Below are 26,129 nucleotides of genomic sequence, written 5' to 3' on the forward strand. Positions count from 1 at the left end.
CAGCGAATATTCTTTAAAGGCAGTCTAAGGAAACTCACTCACTGTCTAACTGGTCCTCAGAAACATCCCATTCTTGTTTTGTTGCTGTTAGAATTATTTCTAATGAACCAGTCACTTACGGAAGTAGGCTCCTCTCAGCTGTTCATCACCTTCTTCATCCCAGTGCCTGCTGCTTACCAGGCTATGGGCTCTGTCCATTGGCCCCTCCTCAATTGTCATGTGTTGTGTGCTCTGTAAAAAACGATGCGCATGGCCTGTGGGGTGCAGGTGAGCACACTCCAGGGACTGTGGGGTTTTTTTTGATGGAAAAAAAAGTGTGTTGGGAGAAGTGTTTGGCAGATGAAGGTCTTGCAGATTTAGGTCAGTAAACATTTGAAGAAAAATGAGGCTTTCAGGACCTGGCTTTTTAAAAATAATGATTTGAATATCAAAAAACAAGGAGATACGTCTCCCTGGGAAGGTGACCTTCGCAGTGGTGGGTAGAGTCCAGTACAGAGGGCTTTGGATTATATTACCAAAAAAATTATACACATGCAAAAATTCAGACAGCCTCTTTTTCCAATAACAGAATTGGAGATAGTTTTATAATTTTAATCTTATATTTGTTAAGCTTGGTATAAGATAAACTTATCTCTGAATTTTTTAGTTTTACCTTTGAAGATAAAACTCCAACGCAAAGTCAGAAGGTATCACGGGTCCAATTCTTAGCATTGAACACCACCACCATCACCACCACCATCAACAACAGTAACTACAACAACAACAGGGCTGTGAGTGCAACTTAGTGGCAGGGTACTTGCCTATCCTGTGCCAAGGCCCAGTGTAGCTCCACAAAAGCCACCAAGCAAATAAATGTCAGTAGTCAGGTCCCTGTTTCAAATGAACTGAGTTTTCCAACCTACCTGTCCTTGGTAGTGGGGACTCCACTCCATCTGCATATTCGTCTGTCTCCTATGCTAGAGTAAAGCTCTTCCCTGCTTCCTGTGGCTGCCCAGTAGATGCTTGCTGAATGAAGGAGTGGGAAAACAAATAAGGGCTGACGTGAAAGCGACCGTGACCGTGAGAGTCCACCTTACCCAGAAGACCAGCCCCTCCTAACGTGGAGTGTTCTGTTTTATTCGTAGGCTATCAGATTCCCTGGATACGCTTTCAGAAATATCTTCAAATAAACAGAATCACTCTTATCCTGGTAAGATTATGTTTTTTAAATCCCAGTTAAAATATTCCTTCACTTTCACTCACTGAAACGTATCTTAACTGCTAAATATCTGTATCAATATGTTTTTATCAAAGCGTCTGAAGTGTGTCTGTATAGTGCAAGTACGCCCGGAGCAGATCTGTTTCCTGCCTCCCAGCTCTGTGCTCACCTCCCGCTCCCCTGCCTCCCTGTGTATTTCCCACGCTAAGGTTGTGAGCCTAGGATTGGGTATTCATGACTCCTTTGGTTTTCTGATCTTTTCTGCCACTTGCAGCCGAAGGTATCAGTAAGTAGCGCTTTGTTTCCGTTATCTGCTTTCAGCACTCTGTGGGATGTGTGACTGATGCTTTAGCTGCTCCTTATTTCTGCTGCATCCTGGGTTTTATTATTACACTGTTGTGCACACAAGCACACGTGGCCCATGGGTTGGTAAGCATGGCTGCCACACCCTCCATCTTCCCGGGGATGCAGGTGTGTGCACTGTATGCTCCCCTCAGCCACTGACTAGGCCCTGTTCCTCCCAGCCTCCCCTCTTGTTAGGCATGGAAACAGTTATTGAAATATATTGTAATTGTATTGAAAAATATTGTAATAAACCCTGCTAGATTTAAAGAGTGTTTCCAGGCCTCTCAGCATTTGGTTTGTGGAGCTCCTGCATTGCCTTTTTTTCGGTTTAAAGCTCTGGCTTGTTCTTCTTTCAGGCGATCTGCTTCTTGGTAATTTGTAGTCTTTTTTTTTTTTTTCCCTATATTTTGGGAATGCATCTTTCAGTGGTTTACCTGTTACTAATATGTGTCAGCTGATGACATATCTTCACTTTTCTGACATTTTTGGGTGAGACGACTCTTTTTTTTAATGTTTATGTACTCAAAGAATAAAACATCCCATGGCTTGCATTTTTTATCTTAAGAATTCCCCCAGGGACAGAAACTGTAATTAATGCTCCTTCCTGGGCCTTTTTTTTGTTTTTTTTTTTTTTTTTTTTTTAATTTCGGTTTTGTGTTTCATATTTGTCAGTTTACCCAGAATTGACTCTGTGTGTGGTAAGGGTTGGGTTTGATTTTCTTTTCCATCTGTGGGTGACTATTTATGGAAGTTATTAGTACAATGACCACCCTGGAATATCGGTTGTGGTCAGCCCATGCGTGTGGCGTGTCCCCATTCTAGAGGCCATGTTATGATGGGACCTTCCGGATGATGTGTGGCTTTGTGTCCATTCTGACTTCTAGGTGGATGTGTCCCGCTGGCACTTTCCCATCACCACAGAGGCTTTTCCCATGTGCCTGCGTCGCCTTCACCTGCTGTGGATGTATGTGTGCGCGTGTGTGCATGTCTCTGTGTGCGTGTGTTTGTATGTGTGTGAGTGTGCACATGTGTATGGCTGTGCTTGTGCATGTGTGTGTGTCTGTGTGGGTAGGTCTGCATGTGTGAGTATGTGTGTATGATCATGTGTACATGTGTCTGTGTGTGTGCATGTGTCTATGCGTGTGTCTCTATGTGTGTGTGTGTCCTCTGACTTTATTCTCCACTGATGTTGGGTTGGTTATTCTTGATTCCTTTTGTTCTCACATAAACTTGATGGTCATTTTGTTGAGATTCCTAGAGTAGCACGCTAGGATTTTGAGGCGGTTGGGAAGCTCTGCTCTTACTACTGTTCTGTGTGTAAGCATGATTTCTCTCTCCACTTACTTATGTGACCCCCGCGTTGTTATCTGTGAAGTTGATGACTTCCATTCAGTCATCATCTGAGAATATTAAATGGAAAGTTCCATAAATAAGCAACTCAGAGGTTTTCTGTGTCACATTATTCTGAGTGGATGATAAAATGTCACTCTGTCCTGCCTGGAACGCGAGTTGTCCTTTTGTTCAGCGTATCTGGGTGCGTGTTGCCTTCCTGTTGGTCCGTCATAATCCTCTGCTTACAGATTGACTGTCTAGGTCCTGCTTGTGTTGAACTAACTTAGTAAAATATATGCTAAGGGTAGTTATTACTAGTAATTTCAATATTAGACAGGTGGATCTGTGTGAGTTCAAGGCTAGCCTGGTCTACAGAGCAAGTTCCAGGACAGTCATTGCTACACAGAAAAAACCCAGCTGAAAAAATAAGTCTGCTTCTCTTTATATTTTACTCTAAGAGCTCCATTCATTTTAATTTATTGCTATTATTGATGTATTAGCAATGTTCTTTACACTTTTACTTAGTTCCCATTTCATTTTAAATATTTATTTGTTTATTTATTTTTGTTCAGCATTTTCTTTTTTTATTGGATATTTTTTATGTTGAATATTTTGTTTATAAATTGTTTTTTATTAGATATTTTCTTTATATACATTTCAAATTTCAAATGCTATCCTGAAAGTTCCCTAATACCCTCCCCCAGCCCTACCCACCCACTCCCACTTTTTGGCCCTGGCGTTCCTCTGTACTGGGGCATATAACATTTTCAAGACCAAGGGGCCTCTCTTCCCAGTGATGGCTGACTAGGCCATCTTCTGCTACATATGCAGCTAGCGACACGAACTCTGGGAGTACTGGTTAGTTCATATTGTTGTTCTACCTATAGGGTTGCAGACCCCTTCAGCTCCTTGGGTGCTTTCTCTAGCTTCTCCATTGGGGGCCCTGTGTTCCATCTTATAGATGACTATGAGCATCCACTTCTGTATTTGCCAGGCACTGGCATAGTCTCATACAAGAAAGCTATACCAGGGTCCCTTCATCAAAATCTTGATGGCATATGCAATAGTGTCTGGGTTTGGTGGCTGATTATGGGATGAATCCCCGAGTGGGGTAGTCTCTGGATAGTCTATCCTTTCATCTTAGCTCCAAATTTTGTCTCTGTAACTCCTTTCATGGGTATTTTGTTCCCTGTTCTAAGGAAGAACGAAGTATCCACACGTTGTTCTTCCCTCTTCTTGATTTTCTTGTGTTTTGCAAATTGTATCTTGGGTGTTCTATGTTTCTGGGCTAATATCCACTTATCAGTGAGTACATATCTAATGACTTCTTTTGTGATTAGGTTACCTCACTAAGGATGATATTCTCCAGATATATCCATTTGTCTAAGAATTTCATAAATTCATTGTTTTTAATAGCTAAGTAGTACTCCATTGTGTAAATGTACCACATTTTCTGTATCCATTCCTCTGTTGAGGGATAGCTGGGTTCCTTCCAGCTTCTGGCTATTATAAATAAGGCTGCTATGAACATAGTGGAGCAAGTGTTGTTATTACCAGTTGGAACTTCTTCTGGGTATATGCCCAGGAGAGGTATTGGAGGATCTTCCAGTAGTATTATGTCCAATTTTCTGAGAAACCACTAGATTGACTTCCAGAGTGGTTGTACAAGCTTGCAATTGCACCAGCAGTGGAGGAGTGTTCCTCTTTCTCCACATCTGCATCTGCTATCACCTGAATTTTTTATCTTAGCCATTCTGACTGGTATGAGGTGGAATCTCAAGGTTGTTTTGATTTGCATTTCCGTGATGATTAAGGATGTTGAACACTTTTTTCAGGTGCTTCTCAACCATTCGGTATTCCTCAGTTGAGAATTCTTTGTTGAGCTCTGAACCCCATTTTTAATGGGGTTATTTGAATTTCTGGAGTCCAGCTTTTTGAGCTCTTTGTATATATTGGATATTAGTCCCCTATCAGATTTAGGACTGGTAAAAATCCTTTCCCAATCTGTTGGTGGCCTTTTTGTCTTCTTGACAGTGTCTTTGGCCTTACAGAAACTTTGCAATTTTATGAGGTCCCATTTGTCAATTCTTGATCTTACAGCACAAGCCATTGCTGTTCTGTTTAGGAATTTTTCCTCCGTGTCCATATCTTCAAGGCTTTTCCCTACTTTCTCCTCTATCAATTTCAGTGTCTCTGGTCTTATGTGGAGGTCTTTGATCCACTTAGACTTGAGCTTTGTATAAGGAGATAGGAATGGATCAATTCACATTCTTCTACATGATAACCGCCAGTTGTGCCAGCACCATTTGTTGAAAATGCTGTCTTTTTTCCACTGGATGGTTTTAGTTCCCTTGTCAAAGATCAAGTGACCATAGGTAGGTGGATTCATTTCTGGGTCTTCAGTTCTATTCCATTGATCTACCTGTCTGTCACTGTACCAGTACCATGCAGTTTTTATCACAATTGCTCTGTAGTACAGCTTAATGTCAGGCATGGTGATTCCACCAGAGGTTCTTTTATTGTTGAGAAGTTTTTGCTATCCTAGGTTTTTTATTTTTCCAGATGAATTTGCAAATTGCCCTTTCTATCTCAGTGAAGAATTGAGTTGGAATTTTAGTGGGGATTGCATTGAATCTGTAGATTGCTTTTGGTAGGATAGCCATTTTTACTATGTTAGTCCTGCCAATCCATGAGCATGGGAGATCTTTCCATCTTCTGAGATCTTCTTTAATTTCTTTCTTCAGAGACTTCCTTAGTTAGAGTCACACCAAAGTATTTTATATTATTTATGACTATTGTGAATGGTGTTGTTTCCATAATTTCTTTCTCAGTCCGTTTATCCTTTGTGTAGAGAAAGGCCATTGATTTATTTGAGTTAATTTTATATCCAGCTACTGCGCTAAAGCTGTTTATCAGGTTTAGGAGTTTTCTGGTAGAATTTTAAGGGTCACTTATATATACTATCATATCATCTGCAAATAGTGATATTTTGACTTCTTCCTGTCCAATTTGTATCCCCTTGATGTCCTTTTGTTGTCGAATTGCTCTGGCTAGAACTTCAAGTACTATATTGAATAAGTAGGGAGAAAGTGGGCAGCCTTGTCTAGTCCCTGATTTTAGTGGGATTTGCTTCAAATTTGTCTCCATTTAGTTTGATGTTGGCTACTGGTTTGCTGTATATTGCTTTTATTATGTTTAGGTATGGGCCTTGAATTCCTGATAGACTTTTATCATGAAGGGCTGTTGGATTATGTCAAATGCTTTCTCATCATCTAACGAGATGATTATATGATATTTGTCTTTGAGTTTGTTTATATAGTGGATTACGTTGATGGATTTCCATATATTAAACCATCCCTGCATCCCTGGGATGAAGCCTACCTGGTCATGATGGATGACCGTTTTGATGTGTTCTTGGATTCACTTTGTGAGGATTTTATTGAGTATTTTTGCATCGATATTCATAAGGGAAACTGGTCTGAAGTTCTCTTTCTTTGTTGGATCTCTGTGTGGTTTATGTATCAGAGTAATTGTGGCTTCATAGAATGAATTGCGTAGAGTACCTTCTGTTTCTATTTTGTGGAATAGTTTGAGGAGAGTTGGAATTAGGTCTCCTTTGAAGGTCTGATAGAACTCTTCACTAAACCCATCTAGTCCTGAGATGGTTTTTGTTTTTGTTTTTTTTTTTTTTTTGGGTTGGGAGACTATTGATGACTGCTTCCATTTCTTTAGGGGAAATGGGACTGTTTAGATCGTTAATCTGATCCTGATTTAACTTTGGTACCTGGTATCTGTCTAGGAAGTTGTCCATTTCATCCAGTTTTTCTAGTTTTGTTGAGTATAGCCTTTTGTTGTAAAATCTGATGATGCTTTGGATTTCCTCAGGTTCTGTTGTTATGTCTCCCTTTTCATTTTTGCTTTTGTTCATTGGGATACTGTCCCTGTGCCCTCTAGTTAGTCTGGCTAAGGGTTTATCTATCGTGTTGATTTTCTCAAAGAACAAGCTCCTGGTTTGGATGATTCTTTGAATAGTTCTTTTTGTTTCCACTTGGTTGATTTCAGCCCAGAGTTTGATTATTTCCTGCTGTTTACTCTTCTTGGGTGAATTTGCTTCCTTTAGTTATAGAGCTTCTAGGTGTGCTGTCAGGCTGCTAGTATATGCTCTCCCCTAGTTTCTTTTTGGAGGCACTCAGGGCTATGACTTTCCCTCTTAGGACTGCCTTCATTGTGTCCCATAAGTTTGGGTATGTTGTGACTTCATTTTCATTAAACTCTAAAAAGTCTTTAATTTCTTTATTTCATCCTTGACCAAGGAATCATTGAGTAGAGTGTTGTTCAGTTTCCACATGAATGTTGGCTTTCTATTATTTATGTTGTTATTGAAGATCAGCCTTAGTCTGTGGTGATCAGATAGGATGCATGGGATAATTTCAGTATATTTGTATCTGTTGAGGCCTGTTTTGTGACCAGTTATATGGTCAATTTTGGAGGAGGTACCATGTGACGCTGAGAAGAAGGTATATCCTTTTGTTTTAGGATAAAATGTTCTGTAGATATCAATTAAATCCATTTGTTTCATAACTTCTGTTAGTATCCATGTGTCTCTGTTTAGTTTCTGTTTCCAGGATCTATCCATTGGTGAGAGTGGGGTGTTAAAGTCTTCCACTATTATTGTGTGAGGTGCAATGTGTGCTTTGAGCTATACTAAAGTTTTTTTTTTTTTTAATGAATGTGGCTGCCCTTGTATTTGGAGCATAGATATTCAGAATTGAGAGTTCATCTTGATAGATTTTACCTTTGATGAGTATGAAGTGCCCCTCCTTGTCTTTTTTGATAACTTTGTGTTGGAAGTCAATTATATTCTATATTAGAATGGCTACTCTAGCTTGTTTCTTTAGACCGTTTGCTTGGAAAATTGTTTTCCAGCCTTTCAATCTGAGGTAGTGTCTGTCCTTTTCCCTAAGGTGGGTTTCCTACAAGCAACAAGATGTTGGGTCCTGTTTGTGTAGCCAGTCTATTAGTCTATTGCTGCAGACCCTCTGGATCCCTTTGTCTGCGTGGAACGGGTCTCTGGGGCAGGTGGGCAAAGCGTCAGAGGAAATGACAGACAGACCAACAGAAGAGATTGTGTAGAATCTGAATGTATTGTGTCAGGTCCAGCATCAAACTTTTTATACCAAAGAAATAACAAGAAACCAGGCAAAATACAATCCACCAAGTTACAGTGATGCAATACAAAAGGAATGAATACATCAAAAGAAGGTGGGGACCAGGCTGCTGCCGCAAAAGAAGGGGGCCAGGTGTAAACTAGTCTATTGTTAAACCCACCACCAGGGGTTCTGCACTAGCAGACCTTATCATGAATACTGCAATACCCTAACACCCTATTTCCTGGGTCTACAGAAGAATATACCAACTTGCTTCTAAAGTGAAGCTCTATACCTATCTATAGAGAAGATCTCTGTCTCAGTGAGATTCCCTAGCTCTATTGTTCCCTAGTTTGGGTGAGAATTGCTACTGTCCTTGGTAAATATTTTGTAGACCAGCTCTGAGCTACTGTCTTTGTAATGCTTAATTAGTAACTGAATAGGTAACTTCCTTTCTGCAGTCCTGCTGGATTTCAAGCTCAGATTTCAAGTTTGATGGCTACTGGGACCTTGGAACACTATAACAGAATTTAATCTTAAAAGGCATTTATAATAAAATATTAAAAGAGAGCTCATAGATCCATATACCAGACTAACGCAGGAATAGAGTATGAGTATATGGTTAAATGAGAATGCCAAAACTCCAGGAGGTGAACTTCCTTGAAACTCTTTCCCTCGTTGAGTGCTTACAGACTTTCAGCCTGTCAAGCAGACCCGACCGGAGGGCGTGGCAGTCTATGTCTTTTTATTGGGGAATTGAATCCATTGATGTTAAGAGAAATTAAAGAAAAGTAATTGTTGCGTCCTGTTTTTTTTTTTTTTTTCTTTTGGTTGCTAAAGTGGGGTTCTGTTATTTCGGCTGTCTTCTTTTAGGTTTGTTGAAGGATCTCTTTCTTGCTTTTTCTAGGGTGTAGTTTCCATCCTTGTGTTCGTGTTTTCCCTTTATTATCCTTTGAAGGCCTGGATTCATGGAAAGATATTGTGTGAATTTAGTTTTATCATGGAATACTTTGGTTTCTCCATCTATGGTAATTGAGAGTTTTGCTGGGTATAGTAGCCTGGGCTGGCATTTGTGTTCTCTTAGGGTCTGCATAACATCTGTCCAGGATCTTCTGGCTTTCATAGTCTCTGGTGAAAAGTCTGGTGTAATTCTGATAGGTCTGCCTTTATATGTTACTTGACCTTTTTCCCTTACTGCTTTTAATATTCTGTCTTTATTTAGTGCATTTGTTGCTCTGATTATTATGTGTAGGGAGGAATTTCTCTTCTGGTCCAGTCTATTTGGAGTTCTGTAGGCTTCTTGTCTGTTCATGGACATCTCTTTCTTTAGGTTTGGGAAGTTTTCTTCTATAAATTTGTTGAAGATATTTGCTGGCCCTTTAAGTTGAGAATCTTCATTCTCATCTACTCCTATTATCCACAGGTTTGGTCTTCTCATTTTGTCCTGAATTTTCTGGATGTTTTGAATTAGGATCTTTTTGCGTTTTGCATTTTCTTTGGTTGTTGTGCCGATGTTCTCTATGGAATCTTCTGCACCTGAGATTCTCTCTTCCATCTCTTGTATTCTGTTGCTGATGCTCACATCTATGGTTCCAGATTTCTTTACTAGGGTTTCTATCTCTAGCGTTGTCTCATTTTGGGTTTTCTTTGTTTCTACTTCCCTTTTTAGGTCTTGGATGATTTTGTTCAATTCCATCACCTTTTGGTTGTGTTTTCCTGTATTTCTTTAAGAACTTCTACCTCTTTAGCAGTGTTCTCCTTTACTTCTTTAAGTGAGTTATTAAAGCCCTTCTTGATGTCCTCTACCAGCATCATGAGATATGATTTTAAATCCGAGTCTTGCTTTTCGGGTGTGTCAGGGTATCCAGGACTGGCTGAGGTGGGAGTGCTGGGTTCTGATGATAGTGAGTGGTCTTGGTTTCTGTTAGTAAGATTCTTACGTTTGCCTTTCGCCATCTGGTAATCTCTGGAGTCAGTTGTTATAGTTGTCTCTGGTTGGAACTTGTTCCTCCTGTGATTCTGTTAGCCTCTGTCAACAGACTTGGGAGTCTAGCTCTCTCCTGAGTTTCAGTGGTTAGAGCACTCTCTGCAGGCAAGCTCTCCTTTTGCAGGGAAGGTGCACAGATATCTGGCGTTCAGACCCTCCTCCTGGCTGAAGATGAAGTCCCGAAACAGGGTCTTTTCCAGAAGATGTGTTGCCTCTGCAGTCTGCACGCTCACCTGCACAGACGGGTCTCTGAGGGACATGGGGACACAAGCTGGCTCTCTTACCTGCTCTGGTGGTCCGAGCCCTCCCCGGCAGACATGGAGGGGAAGGTGCCTGGATGTCTGGAGCCTGAAACTGGGTCTGTCCCAGAAGCCGTGTTGCTTCTGCCTGTCCCAGAAGCTGTGTAGCTTCTTCAGTCCACTCTCTCACCCTTTGCAGTCTGCTTGTTTGTATTTAGGACCTGTGAAGACTAGTCTCTGAGGGACCGAGGACCTAAATATTTATTTTTGTGTATGTCTCTTTAAGAGTGAATGAGCATGTGTTGGGGGGTTCTGTGTGCCATGGAGGCCAGAAGAAGGTGTTGGATTCTTCAGAGTGCAGTCACAGGTGCTTCTTGTATGCTCTCTTGCTATATGGGTGCTGGGATCTGAACTCTGGTCTTCATGATTGCACAGCAAACTCCCTTAATCCAAGTCATAAATAGTGGCTGTTTTCTGTTTTTGTTTTGTTTGTTTTTGTTGTTGTCATTGGTTTTGCTTTATTTTGTTTTTGATGCAGCATCTTTGCATAGTCCCGACTAACTTAGAATTCCTTGAAGTCAGTGAGGTCTTCTCTCATTGCTTCTGCCTCTCCGTGCTGGGATTGTGGTATGTATGCAGCACCATGCCCAGCTCTTGCTTCCTGCTCGACTCTGCTCTGTGTGTGTTCCTACCTTTTCTTTTTCTGCACTCTTTACTTCCCTACTGTGTATGAGCTGCACTCTGAATATGCTTCTTAGCAATTACCATAGATCCTTTAATGTACACACTTCACACTGCTTAAAGTCAATCATTCTTACCCTCTTCCTATACAATTTGAATCCTTAGAAGCTGAGATGTCTTGGTTCTATATTTTAGCACTCCTGTAAAGTAGACATTATTATAATAGTTTCTCTGTAATATTTTATTTCACTTCTATGTTTGCTCATTTATATTCATAACTTCCTCTTAGGATAACTTTGGGTTTTTTGCCTATGTATACTTTTTGTTGTTGTTGTTTGTCCTTTCCAGTGGCATTTTTTACTGGATATAGAATTTTGGAAGTTTCTCCCTGTAGACAGAAAGGTTAGGCTGCTATCATGGGTAAGAAGTCCAGTATCTGATCAGTCCTCGATGTTGTAGGTAGTTTATCTTGCCTTTTTGTTAGTTTTGGATGCTTTGAAGGCGTCTTCCCTTTCTACTGTGCAGTTTTATTTGGATATATACAGGTGGAAATTTCTTTTTGCTAATCCTGTTTGACACTCTGGGTCTTCCTAGCTCTGGAGATTGGCATCTAAGCAAGTCTTGAATATACCTGCTACAGGTTGTCCCTTTGGTAACATGCCTTTAGCCTTATCCATTTCCTGTTTCTCTCTTCAACTGTGTCTATTCCACTGCTTGATCCAGCCGCCCTATTAATAATCACCAAAATGTCTTTTCCTTTTGCACATCTCACTGCTATTCATTTTCCAGTCTGCTCTCAAGCTTGCCTCTCAGGTCCTTAACATCTTAAGTATTATCTATCACTGTGTGCTAACTCGTTTAATGTCGGAAGCTTTGTTACGTCTGGTTCTACACCCTGTGTCTGTTGAGCCTGATTTATGATGTCTCCTCTTCTTGTGACTTTCTAATTTATCACTGAGAGATGCTTGTTTAATTAGAATTTTATAGATGGCAGTGCTTTGATGCCTTCAGATACACTGACTTGTGCATTTCCCAGCAAACTCTACCGCCCCAGAACACTGGGGGCCTAGCAGCTTCTCCTGGTTCCTTTCTTTTTTATGCTTTGGCCTCTTTGAAATTGTACATTGGCGGTCTGGGGTGTGTCCCTGTGTGCACATGTGTGCACGAACACACACACACACACACACACACACACACACATACACACACACCACACACACTGGCGGGGGGTGGGGGGGAATATGACTTTGAGTTAGCAACAGTATATTCTATAAAATTATAGTTGTTTTAAGTTGGAGTTATTTTAATCAAGAGATTTGTTCAGCACTTCTGATTTGCCAGAATTGAACATTAATTTTCTCTTTTAAAGTCTTCCATTTGGGGAGTTTCTTAATATTTGAACTTTTGTGTAGGGGTGGGTGTGGCCCCAATGAGGACTCTGAAGTTTATTGTCCGGTGTTCTTGGAATATTTTTTATGACAGTTTAAAAAAAAACACCATTTTTATATAATTATCAAGACTGTAATATTTCATCATTACTGAATCCACTTGATCAATGTGTGATTTGGCATTATTTGGTTTTCAAGAAATCTTATAGGAGAAAGCTCTGAGAGTCATGCTGTGCTCATCACTTATCCCCGTGAGAGCAGAGCCTGCTGGGGAAGGCAAAGATGAGAAATGGTCTAGAAATCCAACCTGCAGCTGTGTTCTGGGTGTGCATGTGCCTTCATCTCACTGTGTGATGCTGTTCCCGGGGAGATGTGAACAGGTGTTTACTCACCCTAGGTAGGAACCGACAACACAGCACAGTAAGGAGATCACCAAGGCCCATCTTGGTGAACCAATGAGTTTTATTGAGGCCACTTACAGAAATATGAGTGAAAGGTTATTGATAGGAGCAGAAGTGATCAGAGACATCTGCGTCACCCAAAGCCCACCCCAGAGTAGGTGACAGATGGCTCATGAAAGGTAGAAACTTGGAGCACAGCGCACAGCCTGCAGTTAGCTCAACAGGCTGGAGAGTGTTTTTTTCCAGCAGCTTAGATAGTCTTCATAGCTTTCAGGCAGTGGGTCAGGTCTCTCTGTCTCTTCCACCTGTGCATGCTCAGGGAGGGAGCGAGGGAGGGATGTATTGTATCTGGTCAGTTTCAGGGACTTCCTGATGGAGTTGAGCTGTTTACTTCCTGAATTGAAGGCACTTCCCTATAAGATGGAGAATTTTTATCTTAGAAGAACGGCTGCATAGCCGTTTTCTCCAGGAAACAACAAAGCAAACAAAACAAACAAACCTCTTGGTGTCCTGGAACACTATAGAAGTGATTAAAAAGAACTCACTGTAAAGGCTGAAATCATGTGACGTATTTTCCTCTTCTGTCCTTCACTCTCACATTTAGGTTTTAGGAGAAGTTTCAGCACCACCTCTGCTTCTTCTCAAAAAGAGATTAACAGGAGAAATGCTTTTGCCAAGTGAGTATTGAGAAGCCTTAGAAAACTGCCTTTCAAGATGAACATGCCAGGATTCTGTGAAGGAAGAAAAATGGAGTTTTGTGTCGTACACCCCGCTTGGTAGAATGTTAGCACGTGAGAGAGAAGGTGTGACCCGTGTGTTGAGTTCTTCTTCCCTCATTTAAAAGCTCAATTAAACATGTCACAAGTGGCTAAAAGCAGCCCACTGTGTGTGTCTTCTCTTCTACGAGGTTAGTATGGCTGCTAATAGAAGCCAGGGGAATTCACTTTGTTTTCATTGGGTAAGAAAGGTTGATTTTGAACTCCTGTTTACTGAGTTAATCAGATCTGATTTAACATGCTCAGTCATGCATGCAAGAAATAAAGAAATATAAGGCCCATTTGCAAAAGGCACTCCCAGAATTATTATTATTTTAAATGCTTTGGCTTCCCCCTAGTAGCGTACACTCCTCAAATCCATCACGGATTTGGAGTCTGAAATCGGATTTCCTGCTCAAATAGCCGAGAGATTAAGGACAGTAACTTTATTCTCCAATGCACTGGAGATATTCAAGGGCTCTTAGGCAGAATGGAAGACAGGACTGAGAAGAGACTGCCTGCACAGAGAGGATTCTGGGGACAGAGAGCAGCAGGACTGGTGCGGAGGTTGGTGAGCAAGAGGATGACACCAACAGAAGACTGAGGGAGGAGGCCCAGTGCTGCCCACTGGCAAGGACACAGCAACAGGCCCAGTGCACACCTTGGGCTGCAGACAGGAGAAACAGCTGGTAGCGCTTACCCGCTTCCTATAGAAAGAACAGGAAATTGAAGTTCTCATGGATGAATATGTTTTATGAGTTCTTGGAGAATGTCACATGCGCACAGTATATTTTGATCATATTCACCCTTATTCCCTTCTAGACCCATCCCATACTCCCTTCCAAATTCATATCTTCTTTTCTTAAATCCACTGTGCCTATTTTATATTCATATAAACTCATCTGTTATTCCCGCCTCTCTGAAAATCCTCCCCCACCCTCACCAATGGTCCATTTATAGCTTTCTGGCTTCATAGACACTCCAAGTTAAGCAGATATAAAGTTCCAATGCTAGGATCTCTGTGTAAATGAGAACAGGTGATATTTGTCTTTTATGGGTCTGGGTTACCTTAGTGTCATGGTTTCCAGTTCCATTGATTTGCCTGCAAATTTTCCAATTTAATTTTTCTTTACGGATGAATAAGATGCCATTGTGTCAGGAGTACCATATTCTTATCTGTTCATCAGTTGATTGGTATCTTGCCTGTTCACATCCTCACTGACATGAATTTAGCAACAAGACACAGACAAATACCTACGTGCCTTTGTAGTAGGCACATACCCAGGAGTTGTAGCTGGGTCACATGGTAGTTGTTGCCGTTGTGATTTTTTGAGGACCAGCCAGACTGATTTCCATAGTGGCTGTACCTGTTTGAACTCTCACCGACACTGCATAATGGTTCATTTCCCTCAGATCCTACCCATCAAGAAACATGAAACTGGGACTGGAGAGGTGGCTCAGTAGTTAAGAACACTAGCTCTCTATGATTGAGTCCAGTCCCAGGGGCTCTAATTCCTGCTTCTAGCCTCCGCAGGCACTGTGCATACTGTGACACAGAGACAAACATGCAGGCTAAAAGTCCATACATATAAAATACAGGAAACATTAAAAATAAAAATATTAAAGATAATGGAACTCATAATAGTTATTTTAAGTTTTTGTTTTGTGAATGTGTTACCTACATTTGTGTCTGTGTACAGTTTGCATACCCCAATGGGGGTAGAAAAGGGCATCAGATCCCTCAGGACTGGAGTTACAGACTTGTGAGCCATCATGTGAGTGCTGGGAATTGAACCTGGATCCTCTGGAAGAGCTGCCAGTGCTCCTAACTTCTGAGATTTTTCTCCAGCCCCTTCAAAGTAGCTTTAATTTACAATTCCCTGATGGCAAAGAGTGGATGGTGAATACTTTAAAAAATATTTCTTAGCCATTGCATTTTCTGAGAAATCTTTGTTCAGTTCCATTGCCCACCTTTTAAAAGGGATGTCTGTCTATTGCATGTTTAGTTGTTTTTTTTTTGTTTTTTGTTTTGTATATTCTAGACACACACACATATGCCAATTATATATATGTAATTATATATATCCATCTCTATATCATCTATCTATATCTATCATCAATCTGTCTCTATTTGTCTGTCTCTTTATATCTATCCATCTATTTATCCATCTATTTATCCATCTCTGTCGTCTCTGTCCATCTCTATCTCTGTCTCTCTGCCTGTGGACTGCCTCTTCACTGGATTAAAGGTTTGCTTTGTGATGCAGAAACTTTCATTCCTTGCAGTTCCACTCGTTGATCATTGGTTCCCAACAGGAAGTCCTCTCTCTCCTCAGCCCGTGTCCTGAAGCACGCTTTGTCCTCTTCTCTCCTAGCCCTCTGAGTGTTTTGGTTTTAATGTTAAGATCTTCGATCTGCTTTGAAATTGATCTGTGTGCGGGGGGATGCGAGAAGGATCAACTTTCAATCTTTATGTGAACATCCAGTTTTCTCAGCACTGTTTGTTGAAGATACTGTCATTTCTCTAGTGTGTATTTTGGCATCCTTGTAAAAACCCAGGTGGCTGTAGGTACAGGAGCTTGGATATATCTGGATTCCTGGTTCTGCCGCACCTGCTCAGTGTGCCTGGCTTTGTGCCACCGCTGTGTGTTTTCACCATGGCTCTCTAGGATAAGTTAAAGTGAGGGGTGGTGATACTTCCAGCAGAGTTTCTATTGTTCACGGTCGTTTTGGATATTTAGGGTCTTTTTTGTTTCCATGTGAATGTTAAGATTGTGGTTTGTTTTCAGTTTCTGCTTAGAGTTGCATTGGGATTTCTATATGGACTGCATTGAATCTGTATATTAATTTGGGTGCAGTAGCTGTTTTCAGGATATTAATCCTGACAATCCATGAGATGAGAGGTCTCTCCATCTTCTATCTCTTTCTTCAGGGTCATAAGGTTTTCAGTGTATGTGGCTGTCATGGTAGGCTTATTCTGGGTTGGTTTGTTGACTTGTGAATGTGGCTGTCCTCATGGTTTCCTTACCAGGCTGTCTTTAATAGGAAGGATGTTGGTTTTGATATTCTGATGTATAACTTACCCCGTTGCTTTGCATGTTGGTCAGTTCTGGGAGTTTCCTGGTGGAGATTTTGGGGTCCTTCATATATAGAATCATGTCATCTGCACATAGTTACACTTGTTCATTTCAGGTAAAAATCTAGTGACCATTTGGGATAAAAACTGGAGGGAACATAAACAATAAAGACTAGATATGGCGAACCAAAAGCCACCATCCTATTAAGTGGAGAAAAATATGAAGGATTCCCACTCAGATGAGGAGACAAGGCGCCCACTTTCCCCTCCTGCTCAGTATAATGCTTTAAGTCCTCAGTGGAAATACGCTTCTGTTGAAACCATAGTTATTCTTTACGAGTCTTGATGATGGAACTCTAGGGTGCAGTGTTTTCTGATTACTGTTCGTGGGAACATTAGACTTGGACACTGGCAGGACTCAGCCGTGTGCCCGTTGGACGGTTCTGCAAACTTACTGGTGTGGTGTTTGCCTGGAGGAATCTGTGTTGGAAAGGGGGTTGTTGATGACTGATCAACGTGGTGCTGCTGATTTTTAATTATTCATACTCCAGAGCAAATGTAGAAAACAGAGACAGTGAAATTCCTGGCTGTGTGAGGCTGAGATTGTATGAGGTGTCAGGCACTTGGTGGGTGTTCAGAAAATACAGCCTATTGCCATGATTTTTCTGAAAAATGTCGGCAGCTTCGTCAGGCTACAAAAAGCATCCATTTGGTGTGAGTTTGGAGACCGAGGGAATGGATGTTTTGTGTAGGAGTAGAACTCATATGTTGCTTTTGTGCGTTCAGTAAAAATTTGTTTCTGTGCATTGCATTTTACATTTGATGGGATAAATAATTGTAAATGCTTTGATTCTATTCACTTCCTTTCTTCCTTTTACCCCTCTTTCCTTTTTGAAATAGTTCTTCATGTTGTCCAAGCTGGCCCTGAACTCCCGATCCCCTGACTCCAGCCCCCTGGCTGCTTGTCTTACAGTCATAAGGCACCTTGCCTGGCTCCTTATTTCTGTTTTAAGGCAGGGTTTCACCTTATAGCCATGCTGGCCAGACCTCCCCACGGCCGGCATAGCTGAGGTTGTGCTTGAACAATTGGCCGCTGCCTCCTAAGCATTGGAGTTACACGTGGACGGCCATATTGGGCTTTAAAAGTATTTCCCGATTACAATTTCTTCATATTTTGGAAGGCATGGTTTAGAAAAGTCTCTGAGCTCTGGTGTCCTAGCTATAAATTGTAAATTGTCTTCGTTTTTTACTGGGTGCCTAATAGAAACAAACAAGGTACTGTGTGTGGTAGTGTATTTAAAACTGTAGAGAATGGGAGCTGGAGAGGTGGCACAGGGGGTTAGAGCCTTCTCAGCTCTGCATCACAATCAAGAAGACTAGAGTTCAGATCTTGCACCCACAGAAGTCAGGTATACCAGGAAACTATAACCTCAGCTCTAAGGTGAGTAGAGTCAGGAGGATGGCTGGGACTTGATGGCTTCCAGCCATGAGTTCAGAGTGAGAATGGCTTCAAAAGAGTCCATGGAAAGCGCAGAAAGCACCCATGCTTTCTCAGCAGACACATGTACAGACAGACGAACACGTGATGCGCTCAGATACACAATGAGTTAATCCGTTAAAAATGCTGAAAAGACAAAGGGTGAAAGAAGTGGGCCCCCGCTGCTTCTCTTAGATCTTAGGCAGTTTAGGTAGCAGTGCCACAGCCCAGTGGCACTGGAAATACCATTTTCCAGTTTAGGTAGCAGTGCCACAGCACAGTGGGAGAGGAGAGGAGAGGAGATGAGGAAGGGGGGAGGGAGAGGAGGGGAGGGGGGGGTGGAAGGAAGGGAGGGGAGGGAAAGGAAGGGAAGAAGAAACCAGGGGCTTGAAGTGGAAGACTTGTGGTTTCCTTGGCAGGCACTAAATAGCCATCTGGACTTCCCAAGTGAGAGGGCAACAGTGTCTGTCATGAATATCAGGGTCTACTGCCTCCTGTGGACACAGAGAGGTGCTGGTGTGGGTAGGGAGGGGGCTCTGAGGACAGTACAGGTATGGGAGGGGCCCTGGGGCCAATATGGGTAGGGGAGGGGTACTGGGTGGCAATATGGGTAGAGGAAGGGGTCCTGGGGGCAGTTTGGGAGGGGAGGGGCCCTGGGGGCAGTATGGGGAGGGGAGGGGCTCTGGGGGCAGTTTGGGGAGGGGAGGGGCCCTGGGGGCAGTATGGGTAGAGGGAGGGCCCCTGAGGGTAGTCCAATCTCAGGCCTGCTTTGTTCCAGTCAGGTAGGTGGCAGGTGCTAAGAGGTACCTACCTACACTGTAGGAGAGGCTGTTGTAGAAGGGCAGGAATGGTATTGAGCAGAGCCCAGACTCTCTCTTGCCAGCAGAAGGGAGGCAGCTGGAGTTCATGGGAAAGACCTAAAATTTATTTTCTAAAGCTGTAGGTTTTAAGATTGTTTTAATGTGAAAATATTTTAAAGTGAAATCACATTCAGAATACCATTTCCTTTTCCTCAACTTACTGAAACTAATTAAAGTTATGTGTAATTTTCCTAATTGTTCTCTGAAATCCTCTCTCTCCCTCCCCGCCTCTCTCTCTCTCTCTGTGTGTGTGTGTGTGTGTGTGTGTGTGTGAATATATATTTTTAAGGGTGTTGTTAAAAGATTCAAAAGAGAAAAATTTTAGAAATTGGAAGTATATTCCTAATATGGCCATTTCCAATTTTAAAAATTAGAATCTCAAAAATAAAGAAAAAATTCCAAGTGTCCTTTTACTGTAAGAATAGAAATTGCCTTTTATATTTAATTAAGGAGAAATGATGACATTAAAATAAAGGCTATTATCTTGTGACAATAGAAAAACAAAAGGAAAGGGCATTCGGAAGAAGTCTTCTATCTATAATTAAGATTCTTCTGAAGGATAGGAAAGTAAAACTAACTAAATAAAAACAACTAATACTTAGCTGCTCAGAAATAAAAATAGTAAAGTTACTATCTTTTCTCTTTTGTAAATGTACTATACTTTTCTCTTTTGTAAATTAAATGAATGTGGAGGTGGCAGCAGGAACGGATGTGGAAACTGCATCCCGTGACTCCAGTACCTAAGTCCAATTCTTGCTTTCCCTCCGGACAGGACCAAGACCACCTTGCGCCGCAGCTGGAGCAGTTCCACCACGGCAGGTGGTCTGGAGGGGACCGTGAAGCTCCACGAGGGGTCTCAGGTCCTGCTCACAAGCTCTAACGAAATGGCCACGGTTAGGTACGTGGGTCCCACGGACTTTGCCTCGGGCATCTGGCTTGGACTAGAGCTCCGAAGTGCCAAGGGGAAAAATGACGGTGCTGTGGGTGACAAGCGCTATTTCACCTGTAAGCCGAACTACGGAGTGCTGGTTAGACCAAGCCGAGTGACCTACCGCGGGATTAGTGGGTCAAAGCTCATTGATGAGAATTGTTGAGTTAACCGCCTGAAGCGCTGAGCTTCTCTGAATATATATATATATATGTGCTAGATGAAAAATAAGGCCTATGACAAAGGGTTTACTTTACTTAGCTATTATGTGACAGCTGAAAATAGAGCGACCTTCATAAAAATATCCAAAGGAACACAGGTATGAACTTTGAGGGTCATGGTTCTTTTGAAAATAATCAGAATGAGCACTTTAAAAAAAAAAAACAAAAAAAAAGTTAGGTCCCAAGAAAATTTTGGGACTTAAAAAAAAAAAAAAAAAAAAGAACACGCTACTTAGCAATATGTTGTGGTTCCTTTGCCATCGGGCTTCAGTTTTGCACACGGTATACGTTCTTCACAGAGTGAAAGTTTTCACCACCAGCTTCCGGATGTTCACACGACCCATTCCCTGTTAGGTTGTTCTGGAATGTTCCTTTCCATCCTCTGTGGTCTGTTACTAAAAAGTACCTAGAGAGCAGGCACAAGACAGCAGGTGTATCTTTTATATTTTTTGATAGGCTCATTGGCCCTTCCGGGATAGGCTCCCATGAGCAGTTAGAACCTGGGAGGACGGTGAGTACCGGGTGATGTCTGGCTCTGCCTTGCTCCCATTGACAACCACAGAGATCTCCTTCACCTGAACCACTGGCTGGTTAACACCGCTGAGCGTGAACAAGGGCCTCCTGACTCAGTGCGTGCCTCAGCACACAGTGTGGCCTCAGGTTTCCCTTCTGCAGCCCCACCTGAACGCACTACAGGAGACTTGCAGTCAGGCTTGTGAGCTCGAGGCAGAACCTTTTTTGCACACTTAATTTAACTTAAGTTCCCAACACGCACAGCACTTTTGACACATGATGCACTTTTTACTTTCTGAGACTTTGCCTTCATTTCCTCCTGGGATATAAAGAAAAAAAAAACTTTAAAGAAGTATTTCACAGAATATATTGAAAATATGTTGGGCCGGGTGTGTTATCCGTGTGGATGTTCATGGTGTCTGGGCTTGGGGTGGGGTTGGGAGTAAGCTGTAGCTGCTGAGTTGTGCCCGTTACACAGCTGCAGAGCCACGGCTGGTTGTTCATTGTCGTGGGCACATGTTAAACTAAGCTTCATGATAGTGATATAATAATGTTACACATGGGTCTTGTGTTACGTATTGAAGTTTCTGTCCTGTTACGTGTAAAGACTTATCCACTATTGTAAATATTTAGACTTGAAAGTACCACACTAATATTGGAACAGTTTGCTTTATGAAATTAAAAGTATCCTTCCAAATGGAACTTGCTTTTTGCTCAGACATATACTATGCTGATATTTTGCAATATACTATCTTAAATCTAAATCTGGTCACTTTATTGCCTTTTTTTTTTTTAAAAAAAAGTGTGGTATTTCAAAATAGAGTTATTTTCCTGAAATATATTTGCAAATTCAAGCTGCTTTATAATCCAGGAATATTTTTATTGACTGAAGAAAATGACTGCTGCAATTCAAAAGTGAACTTATTTTATTATATAGATGATTTCTTAAGAGCTATTTATACCATAATATAAAATCCACGACTGTAGTGAGTCTGTAGTTCTTCCTGTTAATAAATAGTATTTAATAATGTATGTTAGAGACAGCAATGCCAACACTGATGTTATTTTTGAGGTTAAAAAAAAAAACAGTTGTTCTTTTCCCATTTAGATGGGGATATAATGTATGTGCTTATGTATGCTACATGTACAAGCTAGGTGTTTTCTTTTGTGTTTTGCTTATTAAATGTCATTCAGATTCACTTCTTGAATATTAATAAAGAGGGAAGCTATTGGAGCGGTGCTGTGTCTTTTACCCTCTCTGGAGTTGTCTTCAGTGTCTCAGGGACTGTGTGATCTGAGCTCCCATCCCTCATATAAGGGCTCAGAATTCACCTGTCCTTATAACAAAGAGTCTTACAGGTCCTTATTACTATACATGTATGCAATGTGTTCTGGTCATATCTCCCTATACCCTACTTGTAGCCCATCTCCAATGCCCTCACCATGGCTCCCCACCCCCACAAATGCCATTTATTTATTTATTTATTTATTTATAACTCACTAATTCTATCTAGCAGTGCCCATATGGGTATGGGTATAGGACCATCTACTAGAACACAGACAACTTTCCAAGAGCAAACCCCCTTGAAGAAAACTGATGGCCCCAGCAGCCATCAACTGCTAGTAGCTCCTTGACTTGGGGGTGGATGGGTATGTGGACCCCTCCCTCACTTCTTCTGGCTTGATGGTGTGCAGACAGACACAGCTGGTGTGAGTCTGTTCATAAGTGCATTGGTTCTGACATGTCCAGAAGTTTCATGCTTCTTACTCACCAAGAATTATGACTTTAGCCACCCTTCTTCAGCATCAATGAGGAGTTGCTCAAGAATGTGATTCTATGGTTTGTTGTTATTGTTAGAAAGTTGTGAGGGGTGATTTTTAGCATCCAAAAATGTTCTATTTCAAGTGATTCCTTTACAGGTGAAAGTGGACTCCGAGTGTCTCATGCCCATCATCTCCCCATGCTCCTCCCACTTCTGATGTTCCTCCCACTTCCCACGGACCCCCTACTTCTCAGGCTGCTGCTGTGCTTATACCCCACACGCTTCACCTCTCTCCAAAAGACTCGCCTTTCTGCTCACTTCCCATTCTGGCCCTGGATGGAGGGGTGGGCTTTGATAGCTTCGTCCATCAGTTCATCCTCACACCTAGGTCAGTCCTCAGCACCTGCCTGCTACTCCACAAAGCCTGTTCAACAAAAAGAGGCATGGGATGCATTGATGGAGTAAAATGCCGAGCATCACAGAGGTGAGACAGAAAGATCAGGTCATGGGACAGGCTCATTTTACTAGGCAGGAAGGAAGAGGACAAGAGTGGTTCCTGTGCGGTGTACCATCTCTGCCCTGTGTCTTAGTCACCTTTCTGTTGCTGTGATAAAACAAACACTCTGACCATAGCAACTTAAAGAGGAAAGAGTGTATCTGGGTTTATGTCTCTGGAAGGACTAGAGTCAGTTATCACCATGGTGGTGGAGAGACATGCAGGCAGGAACAGGACACTAAAGACGCCATCTTTGACAGCGTGCTTGAAACAGAACAAATGAGCAAGGCAGGACGTCCTAAACCTCCCTCAAACAGCACCACCATCTGGGGACCAAGTGTTCAAACCCATGAGCCTATGGAGGACATTCTTCCCCAAACCTCCTGGAGGAGGGGGAAGTAAGAAACAAAGATGGTGAATTGGCAGAGGGAATGAAGGGGAGAAGACGGTCACCGGGACAGCATCCTGTCTGTGGTGTGACCAGTTTAGATCATGGCACTATGTCATTCTCATGGAGAGAGTGAACTATATCCGATGAAAGCATAAACATGTAGGGGGCAGTTATGATACTAAGGTCTTGTTCCCCTACTGGTTCTTGATCTGTCAATGCCATGGGTCAGCTGCTGAGCAGAAGGGATAGGCAGGACTTCTGGTCCCAGGAGGCAAACAGAAAGGCTCAAGGATATTCTAAGTTTCTGGGCTAATATCCACTTATCAGTAAGTGCATACCATCTGTGTTCTTTTGTGATTGGGTTACCTCACTCAGGATGATATCCTCCAGATGCATCCATTTGCCTAAGAATTTCATAAATTCATTGTTTTTAATAGCTGAGTAGTACTCCATTGTGTATATGTACCACATTTTCTGTATCCATTCCTGTTGAGGGGCATCTGGGTTCTTTCCAGCTTCTGGCTATTATAAATAAGGCTGCTATGAATATAGTGGAGCATGTGTCCTTATTACAAGTTGGAACATCTTCTGGGTATATGCCCAGGAGAGGAATTGTTGGATCTTCCGGTAGTACTTTGTCCATCCACCAGAGACTGATTTCCAGAGTGATTGTACCAGCTTGTAATCCCACCAACAATGGAGGAGTGTCCCTCTTTCTCCACATCCTCACCAGCATCTGCTGTCACCTGAATTTTTGATCTTAGCCATTCTGACTGGTGTGAGGTGGAATCTCAGGATTGTTTTGATTTGCATTTCCCTGATGATTAAGGATGCTGAGCATTTTTTCAGGTGCTTCTCAGCCATTTGGTATTCCTCAGTTGAGAATTGTTTAGCTCTGTACCCCATTTTTTAATAGGGTTATTTGATTTTCTGGAGTCCATCTTCTTGGGTTCTTTATATATATTGGATATCAGTCCCCTATCTGATTTAGGATTGCAAAACACATGAAACTCAAGAAGAAGGAAAACCAAAGTGTGGATACTTCCTTCCTTCTTAGAATGGGGAACAAAATAACCAGGGAAGGAGTTACAGAGACAAAATTCGGAGCTAAGATGGAAGGAAAGACCATCTAGAGACGGCCCCACCCAGGGATCCATCCCATATACAACCACCAAACCCAGACAATATTGCATATGCCAGAAAGATTTTGCTGACAGGACCCTGACATAGCTCTCTTGTGAGGCTATGCCAGTGCCTGGCAAATACAGAAGTGGATGCTCACAGTCATCTATTGGATGGAACACAGGGCCCCCAATGGAGGAGCTAGAGAAAGTACCCAAGGAGCTAAAGGGGTCTGAAACCCTATAGGAGCAACAATATGAACTAACCATTTACCCCCCGCAACCCCCCAACTGTGTCTCTAGTTGCATATGTAACAGAGGATGGTCTAATCAGCCATTAATGGGAGGAGAGGCCCTTGGTCTTGCGAAGATCATATGTCCCAGTACAGGGGAATGCCAGGGCCAGGAAGTGGGAGTGGGTGGGTTGGGGAGCAGGGCAGGGGGAGGGTATAGGGGGTTTTGGGGATAGCATTTGAAATGTAAATGAAGAAAATATCTAATAAAAATAAATAAAGCAGGAAGGCTCAAGGAGAAGAGAGATAGAGTTTGCCATGCTTCTGGTGGAGAAAAGGTAACCAGCCACATGAGATCTCGAAACGGAATGGCCACACAGACTGCTCCTACAGTGGGTGGTCAGGTATGGTTAGCAGGGACTATATTCAACTGAGCAACTAAAGTTAGGGCAGGTGGGAGGTGCGGAGATAAGAATATTGATCAGGACATGCTTTTCCAGGCAGCAGATAGTGGCGCCCAGCAATTGTGACAGAAGGCAAGTTGAAAATAAACAATGTGTGTGTGTGAGAGAGAGTGTGTGTGTGTGAGTGTGTGTGTGTGTGTATGTGCTATCAGTGGATTCAAGTGAAGCCGGGTGGGGGCTGGTAATTCGGCCTGTCCCTGGAGCTCAGGCTGGGCAGCAAAGCTACACACAACACAAACACATTGGTCTCTAATGCTAAATAATTTCTCTTAGAGTTTTGAGTTTGAATCTGTTTAGAATTTGTGCTACTAGTACTTAAATTCATTGACCAATGGCTAGAAACATAATATGTTAGGATCATTCTAATTGTGAAACATTACTGAGTGATTTTAACTATTGGTTAGACATTTGTTACCTAGATAGTTGACTCTGAGACATTCAGTATATAATACACCATTGTGAGCCCATAGAAAAGTTTAAAACTACATTATGCCCTTTGCTCCATTCTATTTGCTTACTCATAATACAAGTACATTTGTTCATATTTTCATATGTTTTTAAGTTAAGGTCTTTTGGTTGGTACATCAGTCCTCATTACAGCGTAAGAAGCTTGGCTATACAAAAGTCATTTATTTTTTATTTCTTTTTGTGCCTTTTTTTTATTAAGTTATTTACTTTACACCCTGAATGCAGCTTCACCTCCTTCCTTTTAGTCCCTCCCTCTCCTCATCCATCCTCCCGTCCACCCCTCCTCCCAGTCTCAGAAAAGGGGAGGCCTCCCATGGATACCAGCCAGCCTTGGCATATCAAGTTGCCAAGACTAGATGTGTTTTCCTCTATTGAGGGTAGACAAGGCAGCCCAGTTAGGAGAAAGGGATCCAGAGGCAGGCAATGGACTCAGAGACAGCCCCTGCTCCTGTTTCACTGTCCCGCATGAGGACAAAGCTACACAACTGTTAATATGTGCAGAGGACCTAGGTCTGTCCCATGCATGCTCTCTGGTTAGTGGTTCAATCTCCAGTAGCCCCTATGGGTCTAGGTTAGTTAATGGCTACACCAGGATCTGAGCATAACTGTCGCCAGAGAGGCTTCACCCAGGAGCTTGTGGAATGG

General features: G+C 42.1%; 1 protein-coding gene across 22 annotated transcripts in view; it reads left to right on the plus strand.

The window, feature by feature from the left end:
- Clip4 (CAP-GLY domain containing linker protein family, member 4) overlaps window positions 1-26,129 on the plus strand; it is a 94,537-nt gene that overhangs the window by 66,896 nt on the left and 1,512 nt on the right. For 9 of the 22 annotated variants that reach the window (XR_001782131.2, XM_006525144.3, XM_006525149.3 and 6 more), the window contains 3 exons: window positions 1,125-1,189; window positions 13,323-13,395; window positions 19,659-21,782. Coding sequence is in view for 17 of the 22 variants with exons in the window: in XM_006525144.3 (XP_006525207.1) it covers window positions 1,125-1,189; window positions 13,323-13,395; window positions 19,659-19,980 (460 nt within the window). In the remaining 5 variants the exon portion in view is untranslated. Of the gene's footprint in view, window positions 1-1,124; window positions 1,190-13,322; window positions 13,597-19,658; window positions 21,783-26,129 lie in introns of those variants that run through there. The other 13 variants (NR_073185.1, XR_003952214.1, XR_003952215.1 and 10 more) reach the window with 5 other exon arrangements.

The sequence above is a fragment of the Mus musculus genome, chromosome 17, assembly GCF_000001635.26.
Source record: "Mus musculus strain C57BL/6J chromosome 17, GRCm38.p6 C57BL/6J".
In the NCBI taxonomy this organism is placed as follows: domain Eukaryota; kingdom Metazoa; phylum Chordata; class Mammalia; order Rodentia; family Muridae; genus Mus; species Mus musculus.